The 24,217-nt window shown below is 55.3% G+C and overlaps 12 protein-coding genes and 1 non-coding gene across 13 annotated transcripts; 5 read left to right on the top strand and 8 right to left on the bottom strand.

The window, feature by feature from the left end:
• Nucleotides 1–30: 30 nt before the first annotated feature.
• Nucleotides 31–957, top strand: LTR77_009238 (uncharacterized protein; the record flags this gene model as incomplete). Its single annotated transcript, XM_064806467.1, has 2 exons — nucleotides 31–160; nucleotides 260–957. The coding sequence occupies 2 exons, from the start codon at nucleotides 31–33 to the stop codon at nucleotides 955–957; spliced, it is 828 nt and encodes a 275-aa protein (XP_064655284.1).
• A 359-nt stretch (nucleotides 958–1,316) lies between these two features.
• LTR77_009239 (uncharacterized protein) lies at nucleotides 1,317–3,575 on the bottom strand (the record flags this gene model as incomplete). Its single annotated transcript, XM_064806468.1, has 2 exons — nucleotides 1,317–2,686; nucleotides 2,786–3,575. The coding sequence occupies 2 exons, from the start codon at nucleotides 3,573–3,575 to the stop codon at nucleotides 1,317–1,319; spliced, it is 2,160 nt and encodes a 719-aa protein (XP_064655285.1).
• Nucleotides 3,576–3,900: 325 nt separating this feature from the next.
• On the bottom strand, nucleotides 3,901–3,972 carry LTR77_009240. The gene has a single exon. It is a non-coding gene; the product is annotated as a tRNA-Gln (tRNA).
• Nucleotides 3,973–4,305: 333 nt separating this feature from the next.
• On the top strand, nucleotides 4,306–4,944 carry LTR77_009241 (uncharacterized protein; the record flags this gene model as incomplete). The annotated part of the gene is made up of 1 exon (XM_064806469.1): nucleotides 4,306–4,944. One exon carries the CDS (start codon nucleotides 4,306–4,308, stop codon nucleotides 4,942–4,944), a length of 639 nt encoding a protein of 212 aa, XP_064655286.1.
• A 691-nt stretch (nucleotides 4,945–5,635) lies between these two features.
• On the bottom strand, nucleotides 5,636–6,595 carry LTR77_009242 (uncharacterized protein; the record flags this gene model as incomplete). The annotated part of the gene is made up of 1 exon (XM_064806470.1): nucleotides 5,636–6,595. One exon carries the CDS (start codon nucleotides 6,593–6,595, stop codon nucleotides 5,636–5,638), a length of 960 nt encoding a protein of 319 aa, XP_064655287.1.
• Nucleotides 6,596–7,037: 442 nt separating this feature from the next.
• LTR77_009243 (uncharacterized protein) lies at nucleotides 7,038–8,041 on the bottom strand (the record flags this gene model as incomplete). Its single annotated transcript, XM_064806471.1, has 2 exons — nucleotides 7,038–7,688; nucleotides 7,742–8,041. 2 exons carry the CDS (start codon nucleotides 8,039–8,041, stop codon nucleotides 7,038–7,040), a joined length of 951 nt encoding a protein of 316 aa, XP_064655288.1.
• A 332-nt stretch (nucleotides 8,042–8,373) lies between these two features.
• On the bottom strand, nucleotides 8,374–8,809 carry LTR77_009244 (uncharacterized protein; the record flags this gene model as incomplete). Its single annotated transcript, XM_064806472.1, has 2 exons — nucleotides 8,374–8,577; nucleotides 8,630–8,809. 2 exons carry the CDS (start codon nucleotides 8,807–8,809, stop codon nucleotides 8,374–8,376), a joined length of 384 nt encoding a protein of 127 aa, XP_064655289.1.
• Nucleotides 8,810–9,264: 455 nt separating this feature from the next.
• On the top strand, nucleotides 9,265–10,557 carry LTR77_009245 (uncharacterized protein; the record flags this gene model as incomplete). The annotated part of the gene is made up of 1 exon (XM_064806473.1): nucleotides 9,265–10,557. The coding sequence occupies one exon, from the start codon at nucleotides 9,265–9,267 to the stop codon at nucleotides 10,555–10,557; it is 1,293 nt and encodes a 430-aa protein (XP_064655290.1).
• A 376-nt stretch (nucleotides 10,558–10,933) lies between these two features.
• Nucleotides 10,934–14,553, top strand: LTR77_009246 (uncharacterized protein; the record flags this gene model as incomplete). The annotated part of the gene is made up of 2 exons (XM_064806474.1): nucleotides 10,934–13,741; nucleotides 13,792–14,553. The coding sequence occupies 2 exons, from the start codon at nucleotides 10,934–10,936 to the stop codon at nucleotides 14,551–14,553; spliced, it is 3,570 nt and encodes a 1,189-aa protein (XP_064655291.1).
• Nucleotides 14,554–14,575: 22 nt separating this feature from the next.
• Nucleotides 14,576–15,919, bottom strand: LTR77_009247 (uncharacterized protein; the record flags this gene model as incomplete). Its single annotated transcript, XM_064806475.1, has 1 exon — nucleotides 14,576–15,919. One exon carries the CDS (start codon nucleotides 15,917–15,919, stop codon nucleotides 14,576–14,578), a length of 1,344 nt encoding a protein of 447 aa, XP_064655292.1.
• A 1,296-nt stretch (nucleotides 15,920–17,215) lies between these two features.
• LTR77_009248 (uncharacterized protein) lies at nucleotides 17,216–18,692 on the top strand (the record flags this gene model as incomplete). The annotated part of the gene is made up of 3 exons (XM_064806476.1): nucleotides 17,216–17,233; nucleotides 17,283–17,469; nucleotides 17,563–18,692. The coding sequence occupies 3 exons, from the start codon at nucleotides 17,216–17,218 to the stop codon at nucleotides 18,690–18,692; spliced, it is 1,335 nt and encodes a 444-aa protein (XP_064655293.1).
• A 310-nt stretch (nucleotides 18,693–19,002) lies between these two features.
• On the bottom strand, nucleotides 19,003–21,438 carry LTR77_009249 (uncharacterized protein; the record flags this gene model as incomplete). The annotated part of the gene is made up of 1 exon (XM_064806477.1): nucleotides 19,003–21,438. One exon carries the CDS (start codon nucleotides 21,436–21,438, stop codon nucleotides 19,003–19,005), a length of 2,436 nt encoding a protein of 811 aa, XP_064655294.1.
• A 613-nt stretch (nucleotides 21,439–22,051) lies between these two features.
• Nucleotides 22,052–23,757, bottom strand: LTR77_009250 (uncharacterized protein; the record flags this gene model as incomplete). The annotated part of the gene is made up of 2 exons (XM_064806478.1): nucleotides 22,052–23,523; nucleotides 23,697–23,757. 2 exons carry the CDS (start codon nucleotides 23,755–23,757, stop codon nucleotides 22,052–22,054), a joined length of 1,533 nt encoding a protein of 510 aa, XP_064655295.1.
• Nucleotides 23,758–24,217: the final 460 nt, after the last annotated feature.

The following is a 24,217-nucleotide window of genomic DNA, read 5'->3' on the forward strand; positions in this document are numbered from 1 at the left end:
AAGACTCATAGAAAGACTTCCAACTCCAAGATGTCATACGCCAGCCTAAACAACGAAGGCGACGAAGTCTTCGGCCCCAGCAATGAAAATGTCGGACAGAAGCGCTTCGCAGATTTCGATTTGAAAGAACACGTCTTCGTCGTAACAGGCGGAGCCAGCGGTATCGGCCTAGCCATGGCCGAAGGACTCGTAGAGGGGGGCGGCAAAGGCAGGTCCCAAACCCCGTGATCTTTACGTATGGCTGCTGACCCCCTCCTAGTCTACTGCCTCGACCGCGCCCCCTCCCCCACTGCCGAGTGGAACGAGGCACAGAAACGCGTCGCGACCGACTGGGGCGGCGCCCTCGACTACCAACGCGTCGATGTCGACGACACCGCGGATCTAGACAAGACCATCACGGACATCGCGAGCAAGCACCAGCGACTCGACGGCTTGATGGCCGCAGCGGCGATCCAGAAGATCCAGCCAGCTGTGGAGTATGGCGCGGAGGATCTAATGCAGATGATGGCGATTAACTACAAGGGCGTATATATGAGCGCCACGTCGGCGGCGCGGCAGATGATGAAGTATAAATGCCACGGTAGCATCTGTTTCGTCGCCAGCATGTCCGGGCTCATCGCGAACAAAGGCCTACTATCTAGCGTCTACAATTCAAGCAAAGCCGCTCTAATCCAGCTAGCGCGGAATTTAGCAATGGAGTGGTCGCCGATCAAGGAGGATGGGACTGGCGGAATCAGGGTTAACTGTCTGAGTCCCGGGCATGTGTTGACGCCGATGGTGCGGAAGAATCTTGACGACGATCCGGGATTGCAGGGCATGTGGGAGAGTGAGAATATGATGCATCGGCTTGCGAGGCCGGATGAGTTTAAGAGTGCTGGGTTGTTTTTGTTGAGTCGGGCGAGCTCGTTCATGACGGGGAATAATTTGGTGATTGACGGTGGGCATACGGGGTGGTGAGGTCAATTTGACCGTCGAGTTGTCGAAGGTTGAGTCAGTGGAGGTTTTTTCGGATGATGCAAAAGCAGCGACGGCGTAGATACGTTTTACGAGCATAGAGATGGCCCTTCGCCAGTCCTTCCGCCCTCAGTCCGTACCAGATCCGCTCGACATCAAGTGGCGAGTTGGCCATGCCTTGTAGGCTCAAGAGTTTCCCCAAAGCCAGTCAGTCGAACTTGATCAAAGTCATATGCATACAAATCTATCACCAATAGGGTATCGCAACTATACAGTCCCCAAAATCGACAATTCAGTCGTCGTGCTAGAGAACGCCCCACTCTCTTGGACCAGTAATGCTACAACAAACGGACGGCAGTCGCTCACACCTGTACGCCGTCTTGTTGCCCCTCATCTGCTCCATCATCGTCGTCGGCCCCGGGCCCAGTGGGAGCCCGACTGCTCTTCTCGTCGTCCTCTCTTCTTTCCTCCGCGCCTGCAGCTTCCCCTGATGCTAACGCCGCATCAGCACTGGCATCATCACCATCACCTCCCTCCTCTTCCTCCTCTTCCCGTCTTCCCTCGTCATAATCATTAGGTATACCAGCCACACAGAACAAGTCGTCCGCGCTCAACCAATGCACCACCCTCTTCCTCTGTGCAGTCGCCAAGTCGCAGCCGCCGATATGCTGGCGGAACCACGTGAGATATGTGTCTTGGTACTCACCGCTCTCGTAGGGAACGAAGACCTTGCCATTGCGGTAGAGATGCGGGAGGGTGCCGAGATCTGGAAGGTTCCCGTCGAACGGTAGAGTGTCTGAGAGTGACAAATGGCTGGCTGGCTGGTTGTGTTCGACGTGCGGTTGAATGGACGGCGGGGTGTCGGCAATGAGAAAAGGCTCGTCTTCTGAATTTTGTGGTGGAGCGGTATTTGGCTTTTCGTCCTTGGTTTTGGCTTCGCGAATGTACTCTTCAGGTATCCGAGCAAGTTCATTATGCACAGTTCCCATTGGAGAAGCAGGATGCAGCATGTTCCAGCCTCTCGCCGTCATGAGTTCGAGCAGATACTCCATCCAAGCTGGTTCGGTCTCGGCGACTTGCTTCGTGTGCTTTTCTGCCACGCCGGTCTCAGACATTTCCAACCGCCGCGAGAGGAAGTTGTGGAAAGTCGTCCATTTGTCGCCAAAGATTAGGCTTGAGGTCGACGAGGGGGCTTGATATAAGAAAGGCACAGGATCCGACTTGGCCAAGGCTTCGTACTTTCGATCTTCATCTTCCTGCATATCTGCTGCTGTTGGCGGCTCGAAGCCGGAAGAGCCGTTGATGAAGTTCGTCGGCACGTCCAGAGAAAGGCCAAGGAGATCCTCCGTGTCTCGGCTCCCGATCAGAGAGTAGCGGTACTCCAAGATGAGGTAGTACAAGTACTGGAGGTAGAGTTGATCCACCTCAGCTTGCGGTGAGAGTATGAGCACATGATCGTCGATGGTAGAGGCAGGGAAGAACGACTCCACAAAGCGGAGAGACATCTGCTCGGAGTTCAAACGTGAAGTCGTGATACGATGCCGCAGTGATAGAGCATTCGTTCTTAAAGGCGAAGCCCTCTCATCAGGCGGCCAGTCCAAACCTTCGATGTACCCTCTCGCGAAGTGCTCGATGTCATTGGGCAGCTCAATGGACAACCGCGGCGGCCGCAGTCCTGTATAGTCTGCTCGTTGAAGGCTCTTGAGCAGTCGAATAAGACCGCCGGAGCTCTCTGGAGGTGCGTGTATGAGTATGTCGATACTTGGACTAAACCAATTTCCAAGACTCCCCGAATCCAGCCGAGTCATCCAGAGGAATTCTTCGTACTTACCGGCAGGTACCTCGATCAGTGCGCGCCGGTACTCCCCTGCTCTCCTTCGCATCGCGCGTGTGAAGAAGCCATCCTCGACAATGCTGTCATCCATGACAATCGCCTGCGCATGGATGAAGTCGTTTATATGCTTCATGGCGCCTGAAACCGACACTTCTGCTCGCGTCTCCGAGCTGTACTCGGAGTAATCCCCGCGCGCATCGTGGAAGAAGACTTGGCATGATTTCTTGTCGAAGCCGTTGATCTCCAGTATATCATTCAGAGGTAGAGCGTCCCTTCCAAGTAGCGCCAGATGCACGTAATTCCTGTCCGCCTTTGCCATCGCGCAAGCCATCGGTATGAGGTTCGCAACACTCTTCAATGACGAAGCTGCGAATAGCACGTTCCGGTTGTCCACTTTTGACCCTCCTGTCCGCGAAATGCCTCGTAAAGTGGTAGCAAGCCGGTAGAACTTGATCGGTCCGTTGTAGTAGTGCGGTCCCTCGTCGTCGTTCGCAGACCGTGGAGGTGCGCCCACCGGCTCTTTGAGCGCCCGCACATCTGATACTGGTACGACGTGCCCTGGGCGTGAGGGCCTTCCCATGCGTTCATCAATCGTCGGAAGATCTGTGGGCATGTTCTTTATGAAGAGGTAGACCAGCATAAGCCCGAGTAGGACGAACACGACCCTCCTCTTGCGCCATCGCCATGGCAGGCCTGTCGAAGACGTACTTGTCCTTGGCCGGTAGTCGTCGTCTCGCTTGCCTAGCTCGGCGTCTCTGCTAGGTGCGCGGCGGTGGAGGGGGGCCATATTGCTGTTCTTCGAAAAAGCCCGAGTCTACGGGCGGGGACTCGTGCTATAAGGGTGGCATTGTTCGTACTTCTCCCTACCGACTTGACATGTGCAGTGGGTTGGCGCGTCTCGAGTTGATCCTTCGTCCCGGATCCTGCGCTCGAGAAGTGAAGTGTCGCGGGATCGGCGTTCCCGGTTTGTCGATAAGCTTAAATGTTAAAGTGAGACATCGAGGAACGCCAAGCATACCGAGGAAGCTCGGATCAGGACAAAAACGTATGGCAGTCAACAAAGCATTGCCGGAATCGTTACATACATTGAACAAAAGTAAAAAAAAAACGAGAGGTCTTGCCCAGATTCGAACTGGGGTTACTGGAATCAAAATCCAGAGTGATAACCGCTACACTACAAGACCGCGGAATGAAGAGCCAAAATTGGAGTTACGGTAAATGTACCACTATTAATTTTGGCCGAAGTATTGCCGAGGATCGCAGTCGACAGCATCGTAGAAATGTCTGCGACAAATCTCTAAGGCATTACATGTATTGTCCAGTGCTGGGAATGTTGTGCTGATGTATACCACGAAGGTGCTCAGACGACAATCGCGATCAGACCAAACGAAACATGCATTCACTTCCCTTAATTGGACCTAGCCCCAAACGGCCATTGACGACCTCCGCCTATCTCTTCTGCTCGCAACCTTTCTCCAAGATCAACGATGCTATAAACACCGTCCCAACTCGAGGCAATGCCTCCAAAAGCCGTTTCTAAAAAGAAACATGCCCTCCCAACCTTCAACATCCAGGCTTTCCCGACTCCCGCCCTCGAGTCAATAGACCTCCGCATGTCCTACCGCATCGCCCGCGGTGAGCAGGGAGTACTGACGTTCGAGCCCTACAAATCTTTCTTACTGCCGCATTGGCGCTTCGCTACTCTGCCTGTCGCCCATCAAAGCTCCAGCAACTTGAACCAAGCATTCGACCACTATGTCAAAGCGGGAGACCTTGTGGGCGCGGACATGGCGCGGAAGTTCATCCAAATGGGGATGACGCGCGCCAAACGCTACGCAAATCACAAGGGCGGACGGAAGTACGATAAATCCGTCCGCGAACAGGAACGCAACGGTGGGGAGCGGACGGAGCTTGCGAAGAGTGACGGGCATGAAGGTCGGGATGAGAAGCTGGAGGTTAGCGAGCACTTCAAGGGGATATGGAGGCAGTGCACGAGCGATGAGGGATATCTGGCGCTGAAGGAGGAGTTTCAGCGGGAGCAGAAGGAGTGGGACAAGGCGACGAAGAAGCTCAAGAAGGAGGTCAAGAGTGAAGAGGATGGGGATGAATCAAACATCAAGGGTGAAGTAAAGCGAGAGGACGATGGCGACGGCTGAGACTTCAGGAACGTGTTTGCTGCCAAACAAACATCTCAAGCTTTCAGGCCATATCTCGCCGCGCCATAATGTCGAATATAAGGCCATACACTGCGATTACGACGGAGAGCAGCCGACAGGGTAGACTTCTGCTCTTGAAGCCTTCGACCGATGCACCAAATTTGGGCAGCCGGACGAAATGCTTTCACGCCGAATACGCGATCTTGAACCACTGCCGTCGCTGGATTCGTGGTTTTGGACGTCCGCAACGAGAGTTGACGCCACGCAGGGACAGCAACGCCACTATCAAGCTCGAAATAGTGACCCGAGCTCACCCCCTATGGCAGCTATGACAGAGCTGTATCCGCTGGTGTCCGTTCCCAGCTACCGGTCCGAGAAGGCAATGACGCCCCGTACGTTGCCACAGTGATGCTGCATCTGGTGCATCTGGCGCTATACTGCCTTGCCAAAAAGTAACACCTTCCCAACAGACCTGGTGATCCCCTGAGGCATGGTACAAGCATGGTCAGCCTCAGCGTTCAGCTGGGAAAGGTGCTCAATCTCCAGGCGGCACGAACCTGTAAGGTCTACATTGTGTGATGGAGCTGTCTGCCGGCGGAGTGGCTGAGCTAGCGGCGGCTGGGGTTTCGAGCGCAGTAAGGTGCCGTAGCGCTCGTTTGTAAAGGGGTGGTCCAAGTTCATCTTATGGATCTCAAGGCGGATGCTGAAGGTCCAGGTGGTCGTTGATAGTGTCCGAATCGAGCTTCTCGTCGCATATAGGACAGCTCACCACCTCAAGCTTCGCTTTCTTCTTCACAGGTTGTGTGGTAGCCGCCTCGCTGTCGGTATTGGTTCGTTTCGTTGGTTGGATTGCTTCGCTTTTCTCCTGAGAAGGTTGAACAGACTGGCCACTCCCGACCCAACCATCAATCTTATTCTTCTGCCTCCCAGCCCTCTGCAGCCCACTCATCTTCTCCACCTGCGCCTTACTCATCTCCGGCTCCGCGACTTTCGTGAACGTCCCTCCGCACTCCTGCTGATGCCTTTGCCACCAAGAATCATTCTTCCCAGGAGCACGATTCATGCTCCTCTTCACCATCCCAAAGAACGGCGCTTGCGTCTGACAAGGTCCATTGCATTGCCAGACATGCGTGCGATAGCTGTCTACCTCGTCGTGGAAAGTGTGGAACACAGTCACCTCGTAGCCTCCATGGCTGTTGATCGCATCGGCGAGTAGCAAGAATCCAGCTCCATGACCTGTCCCATCGTCTCCGCGTGAGTGCCGCCAGGATGTCGTGATGAAAAAGTAGGCGTGGATGCTTTCATGAAGTAACGTGTTGATCATATCGCTCCGCGGCCGGAACTTGAGTAATGGTTCCGAGAGTTTGAGGCGGATGCGGGTGTACTTGTTGCCATTTGAAGGATCTTGCATGAGCTCGCAGATGCCAGCGCAGAGGGTGAGCCGAGAAGACCAGGAGACCTCGACACGGGGAAGGAGGAGGCTGCGGAAGTAGAGGGTGTTGTAGTGCTTGAAGACTTCATGTATGTCCAGAAAGGGGTCCGAAGAGGCCAGTAGCGATTCAATTGAGGACTGAGCGGCTTTCTGCTCTTTGGATGGGTCCGCCAGTGTGGTGATGGCTGCTAGGGCTGCTTCTCCGTTGGTCGGTGGCATGTTGTTGGACCATGGAAATTTGGCGGAGTACTGGCATTGACCACACATGCCATGAGATATATGCAGCGACTCTATTTGGGTTGCTCTTGCATGGCTATATGAAGAGCTTACGGTAGTGCAGCCAAACGAGGAACCACAAGGGACAACCGAAGGCGACTCGAGTGTCAAGGTCTGTGCGTTGAATATGATAAATCACACGCACTTCTACTTCTACGCTGCCAGTATTGCTCGTCAGCACTATGCTATTCAGATTATATTGCCTCTTCTCAAAGCGTTCCGATTCTCCTGTAACCAAGGCCCACAAGCAAAAGGACAGTAACACTGCACCCTCTTCGACTTATCGCAGTCTTCATCTTGCTTCGAAGTGGCCAAAACCTCCTTCCCTCAGTGACAGGCTCATGGCAATTGTGAAGCAGCCGCGAGAAATGTCAGGATCTCGCCATTAGTACCAGAAATCGTGGAGTTTGCGTGCAGGCCGTTCATCCCAAGTGTACCAACGCTCTTTGCTCTTCGGACTCCCAAATGATTGGAGGATAGCAGGAGCTCCGAGCTGTGTCGGGGAGACGAAGTGCTCCGACGAGCTCGGTTTGACAGAGCTGCGAAATTTCTCTGCCTGGGGTGCGAGGATGATGTCGTAAATCTGGCCGCTGGCGCGCGAGCATGGCTGTTGCCTGTAGGTGCAGTTCCCGCAAGCAACTTCGTGTACTGACCTCTCGCTATCCTTGAAATAGTACCAGGTCGTCTCCCTATTAAGCAACTTCTGACGACGGCAACCGCCCTTGTGAGACTCTTGGATGTTCTCGGGATGCTTGATGTAGCTGATGAGGTCGTAGACGGCAGTCACCACCGTTTGAGGCACAATGCTGGCATCGAGAGGGGTCACTGTCACCTCACCCTGCTCGCTGAAGACGTAGACGCCAATCGTGACCACAGGTATTCGCGAGCGGTTGCGGGAGGTCAGGTTCGAAGGGATGGAGTCTTGCGTCGAGCTGCCGCCGCCCGTGGTAGACAACCTGCTCCTCTTGTCGCCGGGTGATCCTATGCCCATGTGCCGAGGCGGAGTACTGTCGTAAAGCTCGTCCGTGGTGCTATCCTGTGATCTCATTAACTAGGGAGTCAAGCTAGTCGTAGCTTTGGAGTTCTTACCGCGCTCACTGACCGACGTCTCTTGCGTGACTCGAGGCCAAGAACACCTTCTTCGGACTCGGAAGAGCTTCTTTCGGGATGCGACGCATGAGTCTGAGTAGTGGAAAACAAGCCTTTAGGATTGAGCCTTCGAATCTCGGCTTTGAGCTGTCGAACCTCCGCGGTGAGGCCTGTGACTTTTGCCTCTGCTTCGTTGTGGTCGGACCACGCCTTCGCTGTGGACTGTAGTGCCTCCCTCCTCTCGGCGTTGGCGGCGACTACCTCGGCCGCGAGAGCTTGCAGCTGAGCTTGATAGTCCATATCGAGGTTCGTGCCGGAGGTGTGAAGGTTGAAAGAGAGGATGCAGAGAGGTTTTATAGACTTGTGTGCTTCTGATAAGTGAGATTTGGCCGAAGGGGGCAAAGGTGAAACAAAGCATGGCCCACCCTCAGGCATGCGACGTTGGAGAGAGCAACTCACATGCAGTTCAAACTCACTTACAGTTCTGGCTATGAGTGGCTATGAGAGACGACGAGATCAAGGGGGTGAAACCTGATCGCATGATGAACTAGTATTTGCAGTGAGCGAGTACTATGATTATCATGGGAAAACAGCAAGGAAGATGGCAAGCGCGTACTCTCGTTACCTACCATTCATCGATCAGAGGAGCAAAGCAGCCCAACCACAGCCATACTGAGCAACCCTCCGACTTGCAAGACATCTCCGCCGGTATACAACTGACCGTAAAACCCTCCTGAGAATCCAAACACTGCGAAAATGAGTCCAACCTTCCTTGTCTTCTTCCGCCAGAGACATGCAGCTCCTATCAGGTCGAAGGCGCCGAAGATCCGTCTGAGCTGCTCAGACCATCAGCTATGCTCAGGAGCGATCTGTCCATGGTGGACATACGGCAAGATAGTCCAGCCCCAGGAACCAGAAAGCTGCATGCGAATTGTGGGTCATGATCTCGATGTTCTGTGCCAGACCTGGTGTCAGCCGAGGGGTGAAGTGTGCTTGGCCAGCGAGACTATAGAGAGTGGCGATTGTGAGGCCGATGCCGTCGCTCAGGAGGGTGGTGTAAGATGACATGACTGTTAATAAACCCCTCTCTACAGGCGGAAGGTTGAAGGAGACGAGGGGTCGTGGCAGCTCATATAGAAACATGGCTGGCGATTACCATCTTGTAATAAGCAGTACCAGACGACAGAGACAGCCCTAGCTTGACTCCAACAAGAGGATGCGGCAGGATTCGGGTACATTGTGGTGCCGGTCGCACTACTCGTATTCAGCCCGCGACAATTTAGCCATGAGATTCTAGCCAAGATGACTGCGAGAACTGTTCAGCAGCCTCAGCGGACGTGAGACGGCTAAGCACGTGAAAGGCATGAAAGGGTGAAGCTGAAGTGAATGTAAAGTTCATGGTGAGGTCATTGGAGAGGCCCGAGCTCCTAAAGCTCACCAGTGATCATTGACATTCATATCCGTACTACATCGCGACCTTAATGCCTTGCCATTGACCCTCCCCTCCTCTCCCCACCGCAGCCATGGTCCTCGAAGAAGCCTCCACCTCCACTGAACCCAGTACCTCCTTCTCCGACTCTTCCATACCCAGCTCCGATCTCGACCCATACTCCTCCAGCGACAACTCCCAACTCGCCGCTCCCAGCTCCTCCTATGTCCGCGTCAACCAACCTGGCGTACCCCCCATAGATATCAACATCGAGCAAATTCCTCGACCCTTGCTGGTTCCCTCCTTCGACACCTACGCCGGCTCAATCGCGAGTACCGTCCAACAAAACGCCAAACTTGCTGCCCAGGTGCTTCAACGACCCATTCGGCAAGATGAAGCTGAGGCATTCGCGTGGCATATGGGGAAGGCTTTGAGAATAGGCTCATATGGCACGCCCGTGGGAGTGTCTATCGCTACACTTTTTGCGTATCGAAGCACTGGGGAGGGCTTCCGCTTCCCAGGCTGGACGCCCATGAAGGAGGGAGGAAGGTTTAGTCCCGACATTTTTGGCCCGCTGAAAGGGCAGGTGGCTCGAACCGCGTGGCAAGCGACGAGATACGGGGCGTACTGGACCGTCGGGGCATTACTAGGTCAAATCTTCTTTGGAAGCTATGCGATCACTACGTCTATTGCGGGGAGGATGCAGGATCCGCGGCTGAAGGACTTTCTCGAGGCTTTGAAGAAGAGGCAGCAGGAGGGTGGAGGAATGCCAAGGCCACGGGATGTGCAGAACCAAGGCGATGGGGCGAAGATGGGGGAGACGCAGGAGATGGCGTGGCAGAGGAGGAGGGTGCAGAGGGAAGCGGACGACGCGACAGGGCAGTCAGCGCGTATGGGCCAGCAGGGGCAAGGTGGGCGGGGAGGGGCTGATGATGATATGAGTCCTACAGGCGGGGCGTTCGAAAACGAGCTCATGGGTGGCCCGGCGGATACAGGGTTGATGGATGATCAACAGGCGAGGCCGGACTATGGACGTGGACAGCAGTCGTCACAATACGCAAACAATGGTGCAGCGACCGACTCCTCGAGACCAGAGAGGAGACGACCCGAAGATAACAACTCAAGACCAAGCGGCACTTCCTGGGACCGGTTACGAAAGGACGCCATGTCTGGCAATCAGAACCAGCAGTCTTCTAACTCGAGGGATTCGCGCTCAGCGAACTCGCAGAGTAATTCTTCTGGCAGTGACAGCTTCAGCTTCTCGAATAGAGACGAGGACAAGCAGTTGGCGAGATCACAAGCGCAGAAGGAGTTTGATGCGCAGATTGAGAAGGAGAGGAGTGGACAGGACTTTGATGACGGGCGTGGTGGGAGGCGGAAGTGGTAGTTATTGTAGTCCTATAGCCGTGTACCTACCAAACGAAGTATGTCATCAGGCATTGAATCACGCAGTCTACTTCCTTTCATAAGCCAGCCTGCATCGACCTCATGGGTAGACCGACCTCGCAAGTACACCCCGGATTAACACCACCTGCATGCACCACACCCCATGTCCTTGTCAAGCCACCAGGGTCCAGATCGCGGAGGGTCACAGAATTCAGCGGCTCACGACGGCAGCCGCAGCAGCCAGCTGCAGCTTCCATCGGTCCAGAACTTAGTCAAGATGGCTGACCTGAGCACGTCGCGAAAGCGAACACCTCTTGAGGTAGCTGAGCCGCAGAGCTGTTGTACTGCGTGCTCTGTTCTGCCTTTAACGTCGCGGCATGGGCGAGATGGGTCGTCCGCATAGCCGCGAGATGCCCGACTTGACTGCTAGCCAGCCTCACGGCAAGCTGCCGGCGGAGCTGCGGGCGCTGGTGGACTTTCTGGATACTGATGGACGGCCGACTGCTGTGTGGGAGGATATCAACGGACCGCTGCGGATATGTGGTGGACAGAAGCTGGTGTACGAGAACGCTGCGTTTAAGAGTCTGGGGCTTGGGGAACGGTATATCAGGCAGCTTGTGAAAGACATCGAGGGACACGGGAAGCTTTTCGCAGGTCAGGATGTCAGAGGCAGATGTGAGAAGAGAGGACAGAGCATTGTTGATGTGCGGTCGTGGAGAATCACGCCAGTTGCTAAGCATTGGAAAGCACTGATATACGAGGGCGAGGTTCCCAATGGGTCTCATGGCGGGAGTCCGGCAAAGTCTGAGAACGGTACCAATGGCCATGGATACGAGAACATGAGACATGATCCTCAAGACTGGACACGATTTCCTGTGGACGGTCTCAGTCAGTGGGTCGAGTATGTCCGTACCTTCGACTGGGCGTCGACGGCTATTGGGCCAATGGAGCACTGGTCGGATCTCCTTCGAAGCTGCGCTCTGCACGTAATGGCCCACCCGCATGCGAGGCTTGTTGTATGGGGCGAACAGAGGACAGTCATTTACAACGAAGCGTGCATTCCGCTGGTTGGACAGCGACATCCTGCGTGCCTGGGACAGCCTGTTGCTGAAGCATGGGCCGAGCTGTGGACGGAAATATGTCCTATGGTTGAGCAGTCGTTCAACGGAAAGACTCTCAAGCTGGAGCAACTGCCTCTCCTTACAAGAAGGAATGGCGCGCCGGAAGAGACGTACTGGGACGCCGTTGCGCTTCCGGTAGTTGGAGAAGGTGGCAAGATCTTCGGCCAATTCCTGGAGCTCACTGAGATGACTCGAGCGGTGACTGGCATCCGGCGACGGAATATGGTCGTCAAGATCCGGCAGAAGATCAACACTGCAGAAACATTGCCAGAGCTTTGGTCTTGCTTCCTGAATGGCTTGGAAGAAGTATCGGAAGACGTTCCCTTCGCTCTGGTCTACGCGGCCAGCGATCTTCCGGCAGCAGACGCTTCCGGCGTCTCTCAACCAGATCCGCAGTGCTCTGGCGCTCGACTCGCTGGTACCGTAGGCCTTGCCGCCGATCACCCAGAGATACTTGAATCGTTCAATCTGGTAGGTGCAACGACTCCACAGTTTACACTGACAACGCATTGCCTGAACGCTTGGAAGACTCGGAAGTCCATCACGATCAAGTACGATGACGGCACTCTGCCAGACTATCTGTCAGCTCCCACTGCTGGCCGGAAGATCACTGACCGTGTACAAACCGCCGTGGTCTCCCCCATCACTTCACTGGGGGGTAACGACGTCCTTGGTGTGCTGGTACTCGGCTTCAATCCTCGACAGCTTTTCAACGAAGAGTACAGGATGTTCGGATCATTCCTCAGCGACTTCCTGTGCCAAGCGGCGTCTTTGATCTCTCTGCCGCAAGAGCAGAGGAGAGCGCAGAGGTTGGCCGACGAAATGAACACCACGCTCGCTCAACAACTACGCCTCATCACGCTGCAAGCGGAGCGACAAGAAGCAAAATTCGCGAGAATGGCCAATGAAGCACCAACAGGAGTTTTCGTATTTGACCCTGACGGACGACTGCTGTACGCAAACGATGCGTACCTGAGAGTGCTAGGTGAGACCCGGGAAAGCCAGGCATCGCGAAGCCCGCACACATTGGCCTGGCAAGAACACATCCATCCAGATGATATGGAGCATTTCTCCGACATCTGGGAACGTGGGGTCCAGCAGAAGATGCCTTTCACTATTGAGCATCGCTTGAAGAAGCCGTGGATTGCCACTGAGTCTGGGCAGGAAGTCAGTGGTGAGACGTGGCTGCTTGCCAACGCCTTTCCGGACGTGGGACCCGATGGCAAGATCACGTCTGTCCAGGGGTGGTTGACCGATATCAGTCACCGGAAGTTTACAGACGGGCTCGTGGCGAGGAAGCTAGAAGATGCGTTGGAGTCAAGACGCCAGACTGAGAATTTCATCGACATGACCTCGCATGAGATGAGAAATCCTCTGAGTGCCATTCTGCAGAGCGCTGATTCTGTTGTGTTGACACTGGAGCATGCCGACGCTCATGGTTCGAAAGCAGTGACTTTGCCGCACGATGTCGTGCACGAACTCGTCGACTATGCACATACCATCATCCTATGCGCCCAGCATCAGAAGCGGATAGTCGACGACATTCTCACCCTGTCGAAGCTCGATGCGTCCCTACTGGAGATATCGCCAGACAGAGTCCAGCCGCCCGAGCTGCTGTACAAGGCTCTTACCATGTTCGAGTCGGAGATCAAACGAGCTGGAATTACCGCAAAAGTCGACGTTGAGCCTACGTATGAACTGCTGAATGTTGACTGGGTGATTTTGGATCCCAGTCGTGTCTTGCAGGTGGTCATTAACCTTCTTACTAACGCCATCAAATTCACTCAAGACGCTGCGACACGGGAGATCACTGTCTGCGTTGGCGCCTCGTACGAGAAGCCGACGGGCAAGCATCATGGGGTCGATTTTATTCCCACGAAGCATATCAGGAGAGCGGAGAGTCCGCTTGATGAGTGGGGCGATGGCGAGATACTGTACCTACAGTTTGCTGTGACTGATACTGGCAGGGGCCTGAGCGAGGAGGATATGCAAGTCCTTTTTCAGCGGTTCAAGCAGGCGTCGCCGAAAACTTATAAGCAGTATGGTGGTAGTGGGCTTGGACTGGTGAGTACTCTCTTCCTTCCATCTTGTAAGTTGCGCTAATGAGTGCACAGTTCATCTCTCGCGAACTCTGTGAGCTTCAAGGCGGCCAGATCGGCGTCTCGAGCTGCAATGGCAAGACGAGCTTCACCTTCTTCGTCCGAGCGAAGAAATGGGTACCTGATGCACCATCCGAGAAGGCACACCGGCCTACGTTGCCTCGATTCACAAGTACTTCTGCCAGTCCAATGACCTTTAACCGCAGAGGCAGCGTGTTACCCAGGAGTACAAGCGCAGGGACCGACGAGCTCAGGCGGATCCCTTCTGTCAAAGAAGATCCACACACTACCGCAGGCGCCCCACACCCTCTGAGCCGATCTTCTTCGATGCAGGTATCCCCAGCCACGGAGACGAAACTCCACGTCCTCGTCGTAGAAGACAACCTCATCAACCAAAAAGTCATGCGCCAACAACTCACTCGCGCCGGCTGCATGGTGCATGTCGCCAACCACGGCCTCGAATGCCTCACCTTCATCGAGAAGAGCATTTTCTGCCGGGCTGAGACGCATCTTTCGGTCGTTCTCCTGGATCTGGAGATGCCTACCATGGACGGCATTACCTGCATCAAGCATATCAGAGAACGGCAGGGCAATGGGGAGATCACGAAACATGTGCCTGTCATTGCTGTGACGGCTAATGCAAGATCAGAGCAGATTTCTATGGCGATTGAGGCGGGGATGGATCAGGTTGTTACGAAACCTTTTCGGATTCCGGAGTTATTGCCGCAGATGCATGCGTTGGTTGAGGAGGTTGGGCGGAGATGGGAGGATGGTTGAAGATTGATGGATATTGCAAGCGCTATAACCTCGCTCTGGAGCTCTGCGACTTCACCAAGTTCTCGTGGACACGCAAGAACTCCCGCACGACCTCGACGAAACCATCAAGCTGCTCCTCAGTTAACGCAAGACTGAGCGCCAGGAACCCACGTCTCGCGATATAATATCCTCGCTCTAGCATGAAGAGGTGGAAGATGCTGCTCAGCGTCTTATCGTCATCTTTCAAGTCCTGGGGCGAGCGAACATCTTCGACGGTCGACTCGGTGAAGTGGAAGCACATGATGGAGCCATAGCCGGTTATCTTCATCAGCGTGCCGCGACTGGCGTCTTGGAGAGCTTTGCGGAGCTTGTCGCCTCTGGCGTGGAGTTGGCTTGCTCGTTCGGGCATGAAGACTTGCTCGAGGCCGACGCGGCCGGCGGACATTGTTAGGACGTTGTTGTTGAAGGTGCCCGCGTGTTGCAAAGCATTCGGCTTGCGAGGATCAAACAGTTCCATGATTGCTTGCTTGCCACCAAAGGCACCGAACGACATTCCGCCGCCGATATACTTTCCCAGAGTCGTCATGTCCGGACAGAGATCAGCTGGCATTTGAGACTGTATGCCACCGCCAGAATGCATTCGACTCGTCATCACTTCGTCGAATATCAACACCGCCCCAGCTGCCGTCGCAGCCTCCCGCAGCCCTTCAAGAAAACCGGCAGTAGGCGGAATGGCACCTCCAGACCCGAGCATCGGCTCAACGAGTATAGCAGCAACCTTTCCAGCATTCTCTTCGCTGTCAAGAAGCGCACGCACAGAAGTCAAATCATTATATCTAGCAATCAACCACTCATGCGGCGCATTCACCGCAGCACTCTTCCCATCCTTAAACGTAAACGCACCACCATGATACCCCCCATCAAACACAACAATCTTCTTCCTCCCCGTAAAAGCCTTCGCAGCCGCCAACGCCATTAACGTCGCTTCCGTCCCCGAATTCGTAAACCTCATAAGATCCATACTCGGGAATCGCTGTTTCACCAGTTCAGCGAGACGGACTTCGTCTTCATGCTGGCTCCCGTAATTTAACCCGCGTTTCGCGGCTTCAGTGATGGCAGCTAGGATTAACGGCTCAGAGTGCCCGTAGAGTCCGGCTGTGTATTCTCCTAGGAGATCGATGTAGGCGTGTCCGTCTACGGAAAAGAGTTGGGAGCCGGAGGCGCGGGACATGGAGAGGGGGAAGGGGTGGTAGTAGAGGACGCTGCGGGTGTTGCCTCCCGGTAGAGAGTTGGTGGCCGCATTGTAGATGGTTTTGCTTTTTGGGTTGTTCCTGGTGAAGGCGTTGGCCAGATTGTCGTAGGTCTTCTCGGCTGTGGCGGAGGGCATTTTGGCGGATGATATAGTCTTTTCGTGATATCTTATATAGTTCAGACGACGTTCGAAGATTAATCTCCTAAGCTTCGAACTTCTGCCGAAGCTCTAGACGTGCTGTCGGCCTATCGATAGCTTAGCTTGTGAGGTACCACAGGTCTTGTCTCTATACAGAGTCGCTTCTGATCGATAAGCCTGTGGACCATAACAAAGACACCGTCAAGACTTCCCTCATATGTCCAGAGCGATATCATGACCGATCTCGCAATTGCACGAGTCAGGAGAACGGAACCAACTCCCGAGCCTGCATCTTCGCGTGGCTTGCCGCCAACGACCCGTTGCGAGGACCACGAGGACTCATCAAGCCTCTTCCTAACGTTCGAATTTCGTGCTGCATCTCAAGCACTTCACTCCGCGGATCCACGTCGATGTGTGGCTTCAAGCTTCGATAGGAGCGTACATACGCTCTCCGAAAAGGACGTGGATGCATCACTAGAATCACCATCGGAAAGATCTCCGTAAGAAAACTGGAGCCAGATCTTGACGCATAGATCTTCAACATGGTTCATGGATGCATGCCAATGCCCTGCAACCTAATGAACACCTTCCGACTCGGCGAGATTGTGGACGACTGCGCAACCACTTGGACTTTGGCGACTTCGTGTCTCATGGTACGAGCATCTTAGATGAGCCTTCAGTGTTCTCGTGTATTAATCCCGAGACTTCTTCCCTTTGTCCAACGAAAACAACAGCCTCGCGACCTTGCATACAGCAATATCTGAGTAACAGCCTTATCCGGCAACTGCGCCTAGATGAGGTCCAAGCATTTTCGCGCAGTGGATCCGATCGATATCTATGCCAGGGATGTCCAAGCACGCCCAACAGCTCGCTGACGACACGTCGACTCTCAAATCGAGACCGTTCCTGAGGATATGACGACGTTGAAGAGCAGCTTTGATTAAAACGCTGGCCAACGAGGCATCTCCGGCGATTTCTGCTATCCAACCGGAGTCTCTCCGTGGGTATCCAACTGCAACTTTATCTACTCCTGCAGCGAGGATCCGGCCATGCGGTGGGCTCGAGTCGCTAGCCGCGAGAGGTGTGCTTCGAGAAGCACGGGGATCCGGCGATGTGTAACCCACAATGGTTATTTTCCGGGAACCCTATAGAAGATGGGTCTCGCTCAATGGTAGGTCGGAGGTATTCAGTGGCGCTCCTCAGTTGAAATCGAGCGTGGGTGTGGTTTGTGACGCTGGAAGTGTTATGTCTTGACTTGTTTCATGCCTATGTTGTCTGTCTTCTGCCTGAGTGATGGCTTTCAGAGGGACGGTAGGACGAACGTTGTCCTCAAAGAAGAGCACTGCTAATGAGATAGCAGCAGGATGGCCCGCCGTATGAACCTCGATACCAGACATTGGGTGCGATACCCGCGGTAGTGCCTGATGTGCCTATCGATGTGGTGTTCCTGGTTCTGTTCCTGGTAATCGGCATTGGGCATGGCGTTGTCTTCTATTGGAATCTGGTCGGGAGCAAGAGGAAGTTTTTGGTCAATGCAATGGTTGCCGGTACGACATACTCCATCGAAGGATGTGTATAGCTGCTAACCGGACGTTCAGCATTCTGCTTCACTAGAGTGATTGCTACATCCCTTCGAATAGCATGGGCCTGCGTAACATCCAACACTCACCTCGCCATCGCAGCTTCGATCTTTCTATACGCGGGAGTGGTCTTACTGTACCTGGCGAACCTCTTCTTCGCCCAACGGATCCTCCGAGCACAACACCCGACCTTCGGCTGGCGAAAGCCCGTCTCGATTGCATTCACAGCAACATTCGCTATCACAGGCGCAGTAGTAATCTGCCTCATCGCGGCCGTGATCACGAGCTCCTACACCGACAACCTCGACTCCCTCGACGCAGCCATCCAACTCCAACGCCTCGGAGCCACAATGCTCGCCATCATCGCCACCCTCCCGCTCTTCATCGTCGGAGCCTCCAGCCTCGCCCGCCGACACCCACACATCCTCTCCACCAAAACCTGCGACAAATTCGGCTCTGGCTCTATGCGAACCAAAATCATCATCGTGATGGCTACTTCCATCTTTCTCGCACTTGGGGCCTGGTTCCGCGCCGGCGTCGTCCTCAGCAAACCCGTCCCGGCATCCGCACCGCAGCCGGGATATCTGTCTAAACCAGCCTTCTACATCTTCCTCTTCACCTTCGAGTTCGGCATCTGCCTCTTCTGGCTCCTCGTCCGTGTCGACAATCGCTTCTTCACGCCCGACGGAGCGCATGGACCATTCAGCTACGCCGGCGGTTTCGTCTTCGCAGGCGAAGCGGGCAATGAGAAACGCCATTCAGCCCATCGGAACTTCAGCCGTCCGACTTCCACCATCTCCAAGCCGACCTCCTCACGCCCTACGTCTTCCGTGCACAGCCCGCCCATCTCCCCGCTCAGCCGCCGCTCCTCATTCGCCGGCAGCTTATCCTCCCGCGCCTCGCAGAAGCAGATGAAGCTCGCCCACCTCGAGCAACGAGTCTCATGGGGCGGAATCAGTCGGGAAGACGTCCGGGATCACTTGGATGAAGAGGGGAAGGTGCTGCGGTATCAGGCTTTTGCTGGGAGTTGGACGGGCGGGGACACGGCGGCGGATACGGGGGTGGAGGGGATGGAGAAGGAGATGGGGTTTGATCCTGAGAGCGGGCTGTGGGCTGTTAGGCCGATTTCGGGCGTGAGGGGGGAGGGGGTGGAGATCGGGGAGTTGGGGGAACAGTCGGAGGGTCGGTGAATGGTCGATGGTCTGGCGTGTCCACCGCGACAGGGTCAGCAGAGTAGGAGAGGAGGATAGAATCGGAACACAGGCCTACGAGCAGGTGGATGAGTTGACGGCCTAATCATGAATGGCGGCATCGGTTGATGCACCCATAGACGAAAGCATAGGCGTGGGATGACGTTTTGTATTGTACACTTAGCGAGTCCTTCCAGCGTACCTTAGCCTTTCCTTCATCAAAGCTTTTGCGTATCAAGCGCTTTCGTTCCTCATGATCCTTCTGGCTGGCGACATCTGTGACCTCGATGCTTTTCGATTCCCTGGGATATCATAACAACGCTTTCGGAGGCTCAATACCCCGCCTCCTTCTCGTCCTCCTCACACTCCCCTGCCCCTCCCCAACCGCCGCCTCTCCCTCCCACAACTCCCTCCCGACCAGCTCAACCAGCCCCAAAACCCTCCTTTTCACAGTCCCTCCATCCCGCCTTCCCTTCCCCTCTCTCCGACCAAGACTCACCCGTTCGCACAACTCCCACAGCTTTCCTTCAGCCGTCAAGTTGCCCTCTCCGTCTCTGCGTGGCAAATACTCCTGATCCAGCCGGACCCGCGGCGGAGCCTTACTGTCTTTGCTTCTGCTGACCAAAATGACGCCGGCGTCTTCGCTCCGCTGGAAAGCATTCTTCAGCGCTTCCTTGTTCACCGCCTCGAAGTAGCTCAGATCTCCTTGATGATAGAGCGTTTTGCCGAGGAGCTGCGCGCGGGATTGGAGGGTGTGGTAGTCGAGCCAGATTGCTTCTGTGTCGCCTGTCTGGCTCTGGTGGCGGGGTGGTGGGGTTAGTAGGAAGCACGACACGAGGCCGAGCCAGCAAGCGTCGATGAAGGGCCAGATGAGAAAGCAGTAGAAGTCGAAGTCTTCGCGGCCGGAGGCGCGTTGGTGTGGGTGCAGTTCAACGGCCTCCATGGCCGAGTCAGGGGATGAGGTGGAGTGGGTGCAGGATATGACTTGATCGCGTTCGAGACCGCGTAGCGCCCCTTGTAGGTTCTCGTCCAAAGGCTGCGTGGAGAATATGAACTCGGCGCGAAAGAGCTGGGAGAGGAAGGAGACGTAGTAACTCAGCTCGGTGTACGAAAGGCGCTGATCGTTCGCTTCGCCGCCGGTCTTGACTCTCGTGTACAGGGCCGCGCAGATCAGGCTTTCGGACACGAAGAGGTGGATCGCAGCGTTGCGGTAGAAACTCATCTGGAAGCGGTCTTCGGCGTAGAAAGTCTCTTCCGGAAGGCCTGAGACTCGGCCGACGAGTTTGGGTCCTAAGACTTCGAGGGCGCGGTCGACGACGGTTTCCGTGCTGAGGCCGGCGAAGTGCGCGACTCGGCCGCCTTGCGCTCGCACACGGTCGCAGAGCCAGTCGACTCGGCGGACTAGCTCTGATTTGCCGACGCCGCGGCCTCGGAGGGTTAGGAGCACGGTGCCGATGAGTGCTGTGGGCATTACTACTGATGCTTTGTTGATGTCCGCGAGGACTTGGTATCCAAGCGTCTGCAGCAACTTTCGTCTCAACCCCTCTCCAGCCATGACATCCGCCTGGACCGACTGCCTCTCCATCCTACCCATCTGCTCATCAATGAATCCTCGCAAACTCCAGGGCTCATGGAACCTTACATCCACCCTCCCCAATTTCAATGACAGCACATTAGATGCCGACAGAAAGCTCACCAGATCCTCCTTCGGCTTCGGCGTGCCCAGCAGCTCACTGACATACGAGTCGACTTCAATGACCTTGTCGTACTGCGTGCTCACGGGACAGATGATGGCGTCTTCGACCTTGCCAGACAAGACGCTCTCCAGGAAGAAGCGTAAGATGCCAAATTTCGGCTGCAAAAGCTTGCCCGTCCTTGACCGACCGCCTTCGATGAAGCACTCGACGTTGTGTCCGTTCTGTAGCAAGGTGTCGATATACGACTGCAGCAGCGTAGGATATAGCTGATCCTCTCCAAACGAACGGCGGATCCACATGGCTCCCGCATGCTGCAAGAAAGATCCAACCAGAGGGAAGTTCAAATTATCCCCCGCCACCACAGTAGGCAACGCCATCCCCAACCGATAACAAATCAGCTGCAAACTCACATAATCCACATGACTCCGATGACAAGGCAAAAACACCAAACTCTGCTTCTTCCGCGCCGCCTCCTCCGCCACGCCGCGCAAATGCCTCACCTCCTCCGTACTGATATGAATCCCCTGGTGATACGCCCGCGTCAGGAGCTGCGTAGCAGCGTAGTACGCCCCGCGGATGAAATAACGCGAGTCCATTTTACAGATCATCCCATCCAACCACTCCTCCGAGACCTCCCGTAACTGCCCCTCGATCTCCCTCCGTCTCCTTTCCCTCTTCTCCCGAAACTCCGGCGCCTCCCCTTCAACCCCGATCGGCCCGAGCAGTCCTTCGTACAGCTCAGCTTCCACCCGCTTATTCGCCAACACCCCCATCTGTCGCCGCAGCGCCTCCTGCCGCATCACCATCCCCTTCATCTCCTCGCTGAAGCCCGGGTAGAAAATCTCCTGCCCGATGATGTGGGAGTAGGACCGCCATCCTTCGCCCCAGATGTGTTGGCCGAGTTCTTGCAGGGCGTTGAGCGGGGCGGAGCGGAAGCGGGCGTAGGGTTCGAGGAGTTTTTGCTCTTGGGCTAGGGGAGCCGTGGGGTCTTGGGGTGCTGGATTGTCGTCCATGTTGCTAGGCTCTTCGCTGGTTTTGCGCGTGGTCATCTTGGTGCCATCGTTGGGCTTTTATGATCCGTCTGTTCTCTCTTCGTGATCTGGTATAGGGCCAGGAGTCTGTCAGCCGATTGCCATTGTCCGGAAAGACCACGTTTCGTTAATGCCCATGACAGCTAGCTGAAGAGCCCAATCAGTGGAACAGGAGCACGACCGGGCGGTTGGGCCTGATGTATCGGAAACCGTACCTAAGCTCGTACTCATTCTCGACATCGAAGGTAAGGTGTGGTTGTCCGTAGCCTCGGTCCCAGTGCCAGCTCCTGATTGGTCAATGGACTCAAGTCCGTCCGTTCAGTAAGGTAAATGCCATGTTTTGGGAGACATTCGAACAGCAGCGAAAGTTCATACACATCTCAATCATATCATTTCAAAGTAGCGATCATCCCCATCTTTCCCAACGCCTCGCCAACACAAAGCCATCCCAAATTTAAGCCTCGCTGCTACAACAGCAAGCAAGCAAAGCAGCAAGAAGGGTATCTTCTCACGAACATAAAGCAGACGCTTCAACGCAGCAGCACCAAACCACCCCACGTCCACCATAAACGTCCCATCTTTCTATATCAAGCCTCGCCATCATCGTCCTTTTCTTCTTTGAGAGAAGGACTTATAGCGGCACATCCTCCATCATCCCCACCGCCCCCTCCCGTCCCACCGTCAGAATCACATCCCCCAACGTCTTCGTCGCGAACCCCGCCTCACAGTACGCGAAATAGTACTCCCACTTGCGTCTAAAAACCTCTACGTCCTCCTCTCCAATCCCTTTCCCCGCTTCACGGCCCATCGCGCCGTCTTCTTGGTGTTCTTGTAATAAAGCCGGACGGATCTTGGACGAGAAGTTCTGCATGAAGCTCTGCCGCCACAGACGGAGCGTTTTGGCGTAATGAGGGCCGATGTTCTCCACGCTCTCCGGTATCAGTGCTGGAGGAGATGAGCGGGACGACGACCCCTCGCGGATCGCGTCGAGGAGTTGCGTGACCGTAGGCAAGTGCCCGCCGGGGAAGATGTAGCGGCGTATAAAGTCGTCTGAAGCCTTGTACCCTTCGTACCGACTCTCGGGGATCGTGATGCACTGGAACACCGCCACCCCGCTCGCCTTCTTCAGCAGCGCGTCCACACGCTCAAAGTACGTGGGCAGGAACTCAGCGCCGACAGCCTCCAGCATCTCGATCGAGACGATCTTGTCGTACTTCTCTTGCTCCGTCGCGGGGGTGGGCAGGGAGCGGTAGTCACAGAGCAGGACTTTGATGCGATCTTGGAACCCTGCTTCGCGGATGCGGGACTCGGCGAGCCGTTTCTGCTCTTCGCTGAGGGTGAGGGAGGTGACGCGGCAGTGCGTCTTCTCGACCGCGAGGATGGCGAAGCTGCCCCAGCCCGTGCCGATTTCGAGCACGTGGTCGGTGGATTTGAGGCGGGCGTTGGTGATGAAGCGGTTCAGTTTGCGGTATTGTGCTTGCTCCATTGTTTCTTGCGAGGACGCCGGGTTGGATTTGGGCAGCCAGATGGGGCAGGAGTAGGTCATGTCTTGGGAGAGGAAGGCGGCGAACATGTCGTTGGAGATGTCGTAGTGGGCGGAGATGTTGAGGCGGGCGTTGTCGAGGGTATTGGTTTTGCGGATCAGGCCGGCGACTTTGCCGCTGAGAGAGGAGAAGATGGTGCTGCCGTTGGAGAGGTGCTGGCGGTTGACTATGAAGAGCTTGAAGAAGGCTGTGAGGTCTGAGCATTCGACTTCGCCGAGCATGTAGCTTTCGGAGAAGCCCATGTCTGCGAAGAGCAGGAGGCGCACCCAGAAGAGGTCGTTGAGGACTTTCAGCTCTGCGTGTGGGATTGCGTAGACGCTCTTCTCGCCGTCGCCGGCTTGCGCACGAGGTGGGCTGCCGCATATTGTGAGGGTGCCGTCTGCGTCGCGGATCTGGAGCGAGCCGATTTGTATGTTCTTGAGGAGGGCGAGGATGGCGCCTCGGGAGACTGATAGTAATGGCGGCCACGCGAACGAGCCCGCGTAGCTCGCCAGCGCAGTCGCGCGATCGTAGACTGGTGTGAGGATGGCCATGGCGGGCGCTTTCGAGTAGAATGCCGCTGGAGAATAGCAATGAACAGTGAATGCGAGAGATTAGATTCTTGCCATGCTACCAACGCAGTAAACAATGAGGCAGTCCTCGCGCAAGCGTAGAATGAAGGCGTAGATGGTGACGAAAGACGAAGCAGAAATTATGAAATCACCGGCCAGTAGTCCCTTCCTACCTTCCTACCGTACGGCCCCCGGAGACCGGTGCGATTGAAGAAGCCGACTCGACTGCACTGCCGGAGCATGTTGCGTTGGAGAGTTGCGCCGGACGCGAACGGAGGGAAAGTGTAGATGAAAGGTCAGTGTGGTTCGCGTCATCGATTCGCAAGTTCGAGCTGCAAGGGCGAAAAAGGTACAGTAGCTTCGGCTTTCGGGGGTTTGGCGTGACCCCGCTGTCGTCGATCTAACTGTCAGTCGGGTGCATTGCGCGAATGGTAGTGGAAGACAGGGAAGAAGAACCGTCAAGTGTTGTATCTCAGTAGCATACTGGTGTTGTTTCGAGGTGAGGTCGTCTTTGGCTCGTTTCAACACACGTTTTGTCTCCGATCTGCCATGTGCGATCAGGCCCCGCAGTGGGGCACCAAGCTTCGTGGCTTCGTGGCAGGAACCGATCTCGACATCCCCGCGGCCTCTACTCCGTAGATTGATCGCGGTATATGAGACATGAGGTCGCATACATCGTAATGAGAGGTCAAAGACGGGAAA

The sequence above is a fragment of the Saxophila tyrrhenica genome, assembly GCF_035928015.1.
Source record: "Saxophila tyrrhenica strain CCFEE 5935 chromosome Unknown scaffold_17, whole genome shotgun sequence".
Classification (NCBI taxonomy): Eukaryota; Fungi; Ascomycota; class Dothideomycetes; order Mycosphaerellales; family Extremaceae; genus Saxophila; species Saxophila tyrrhenica.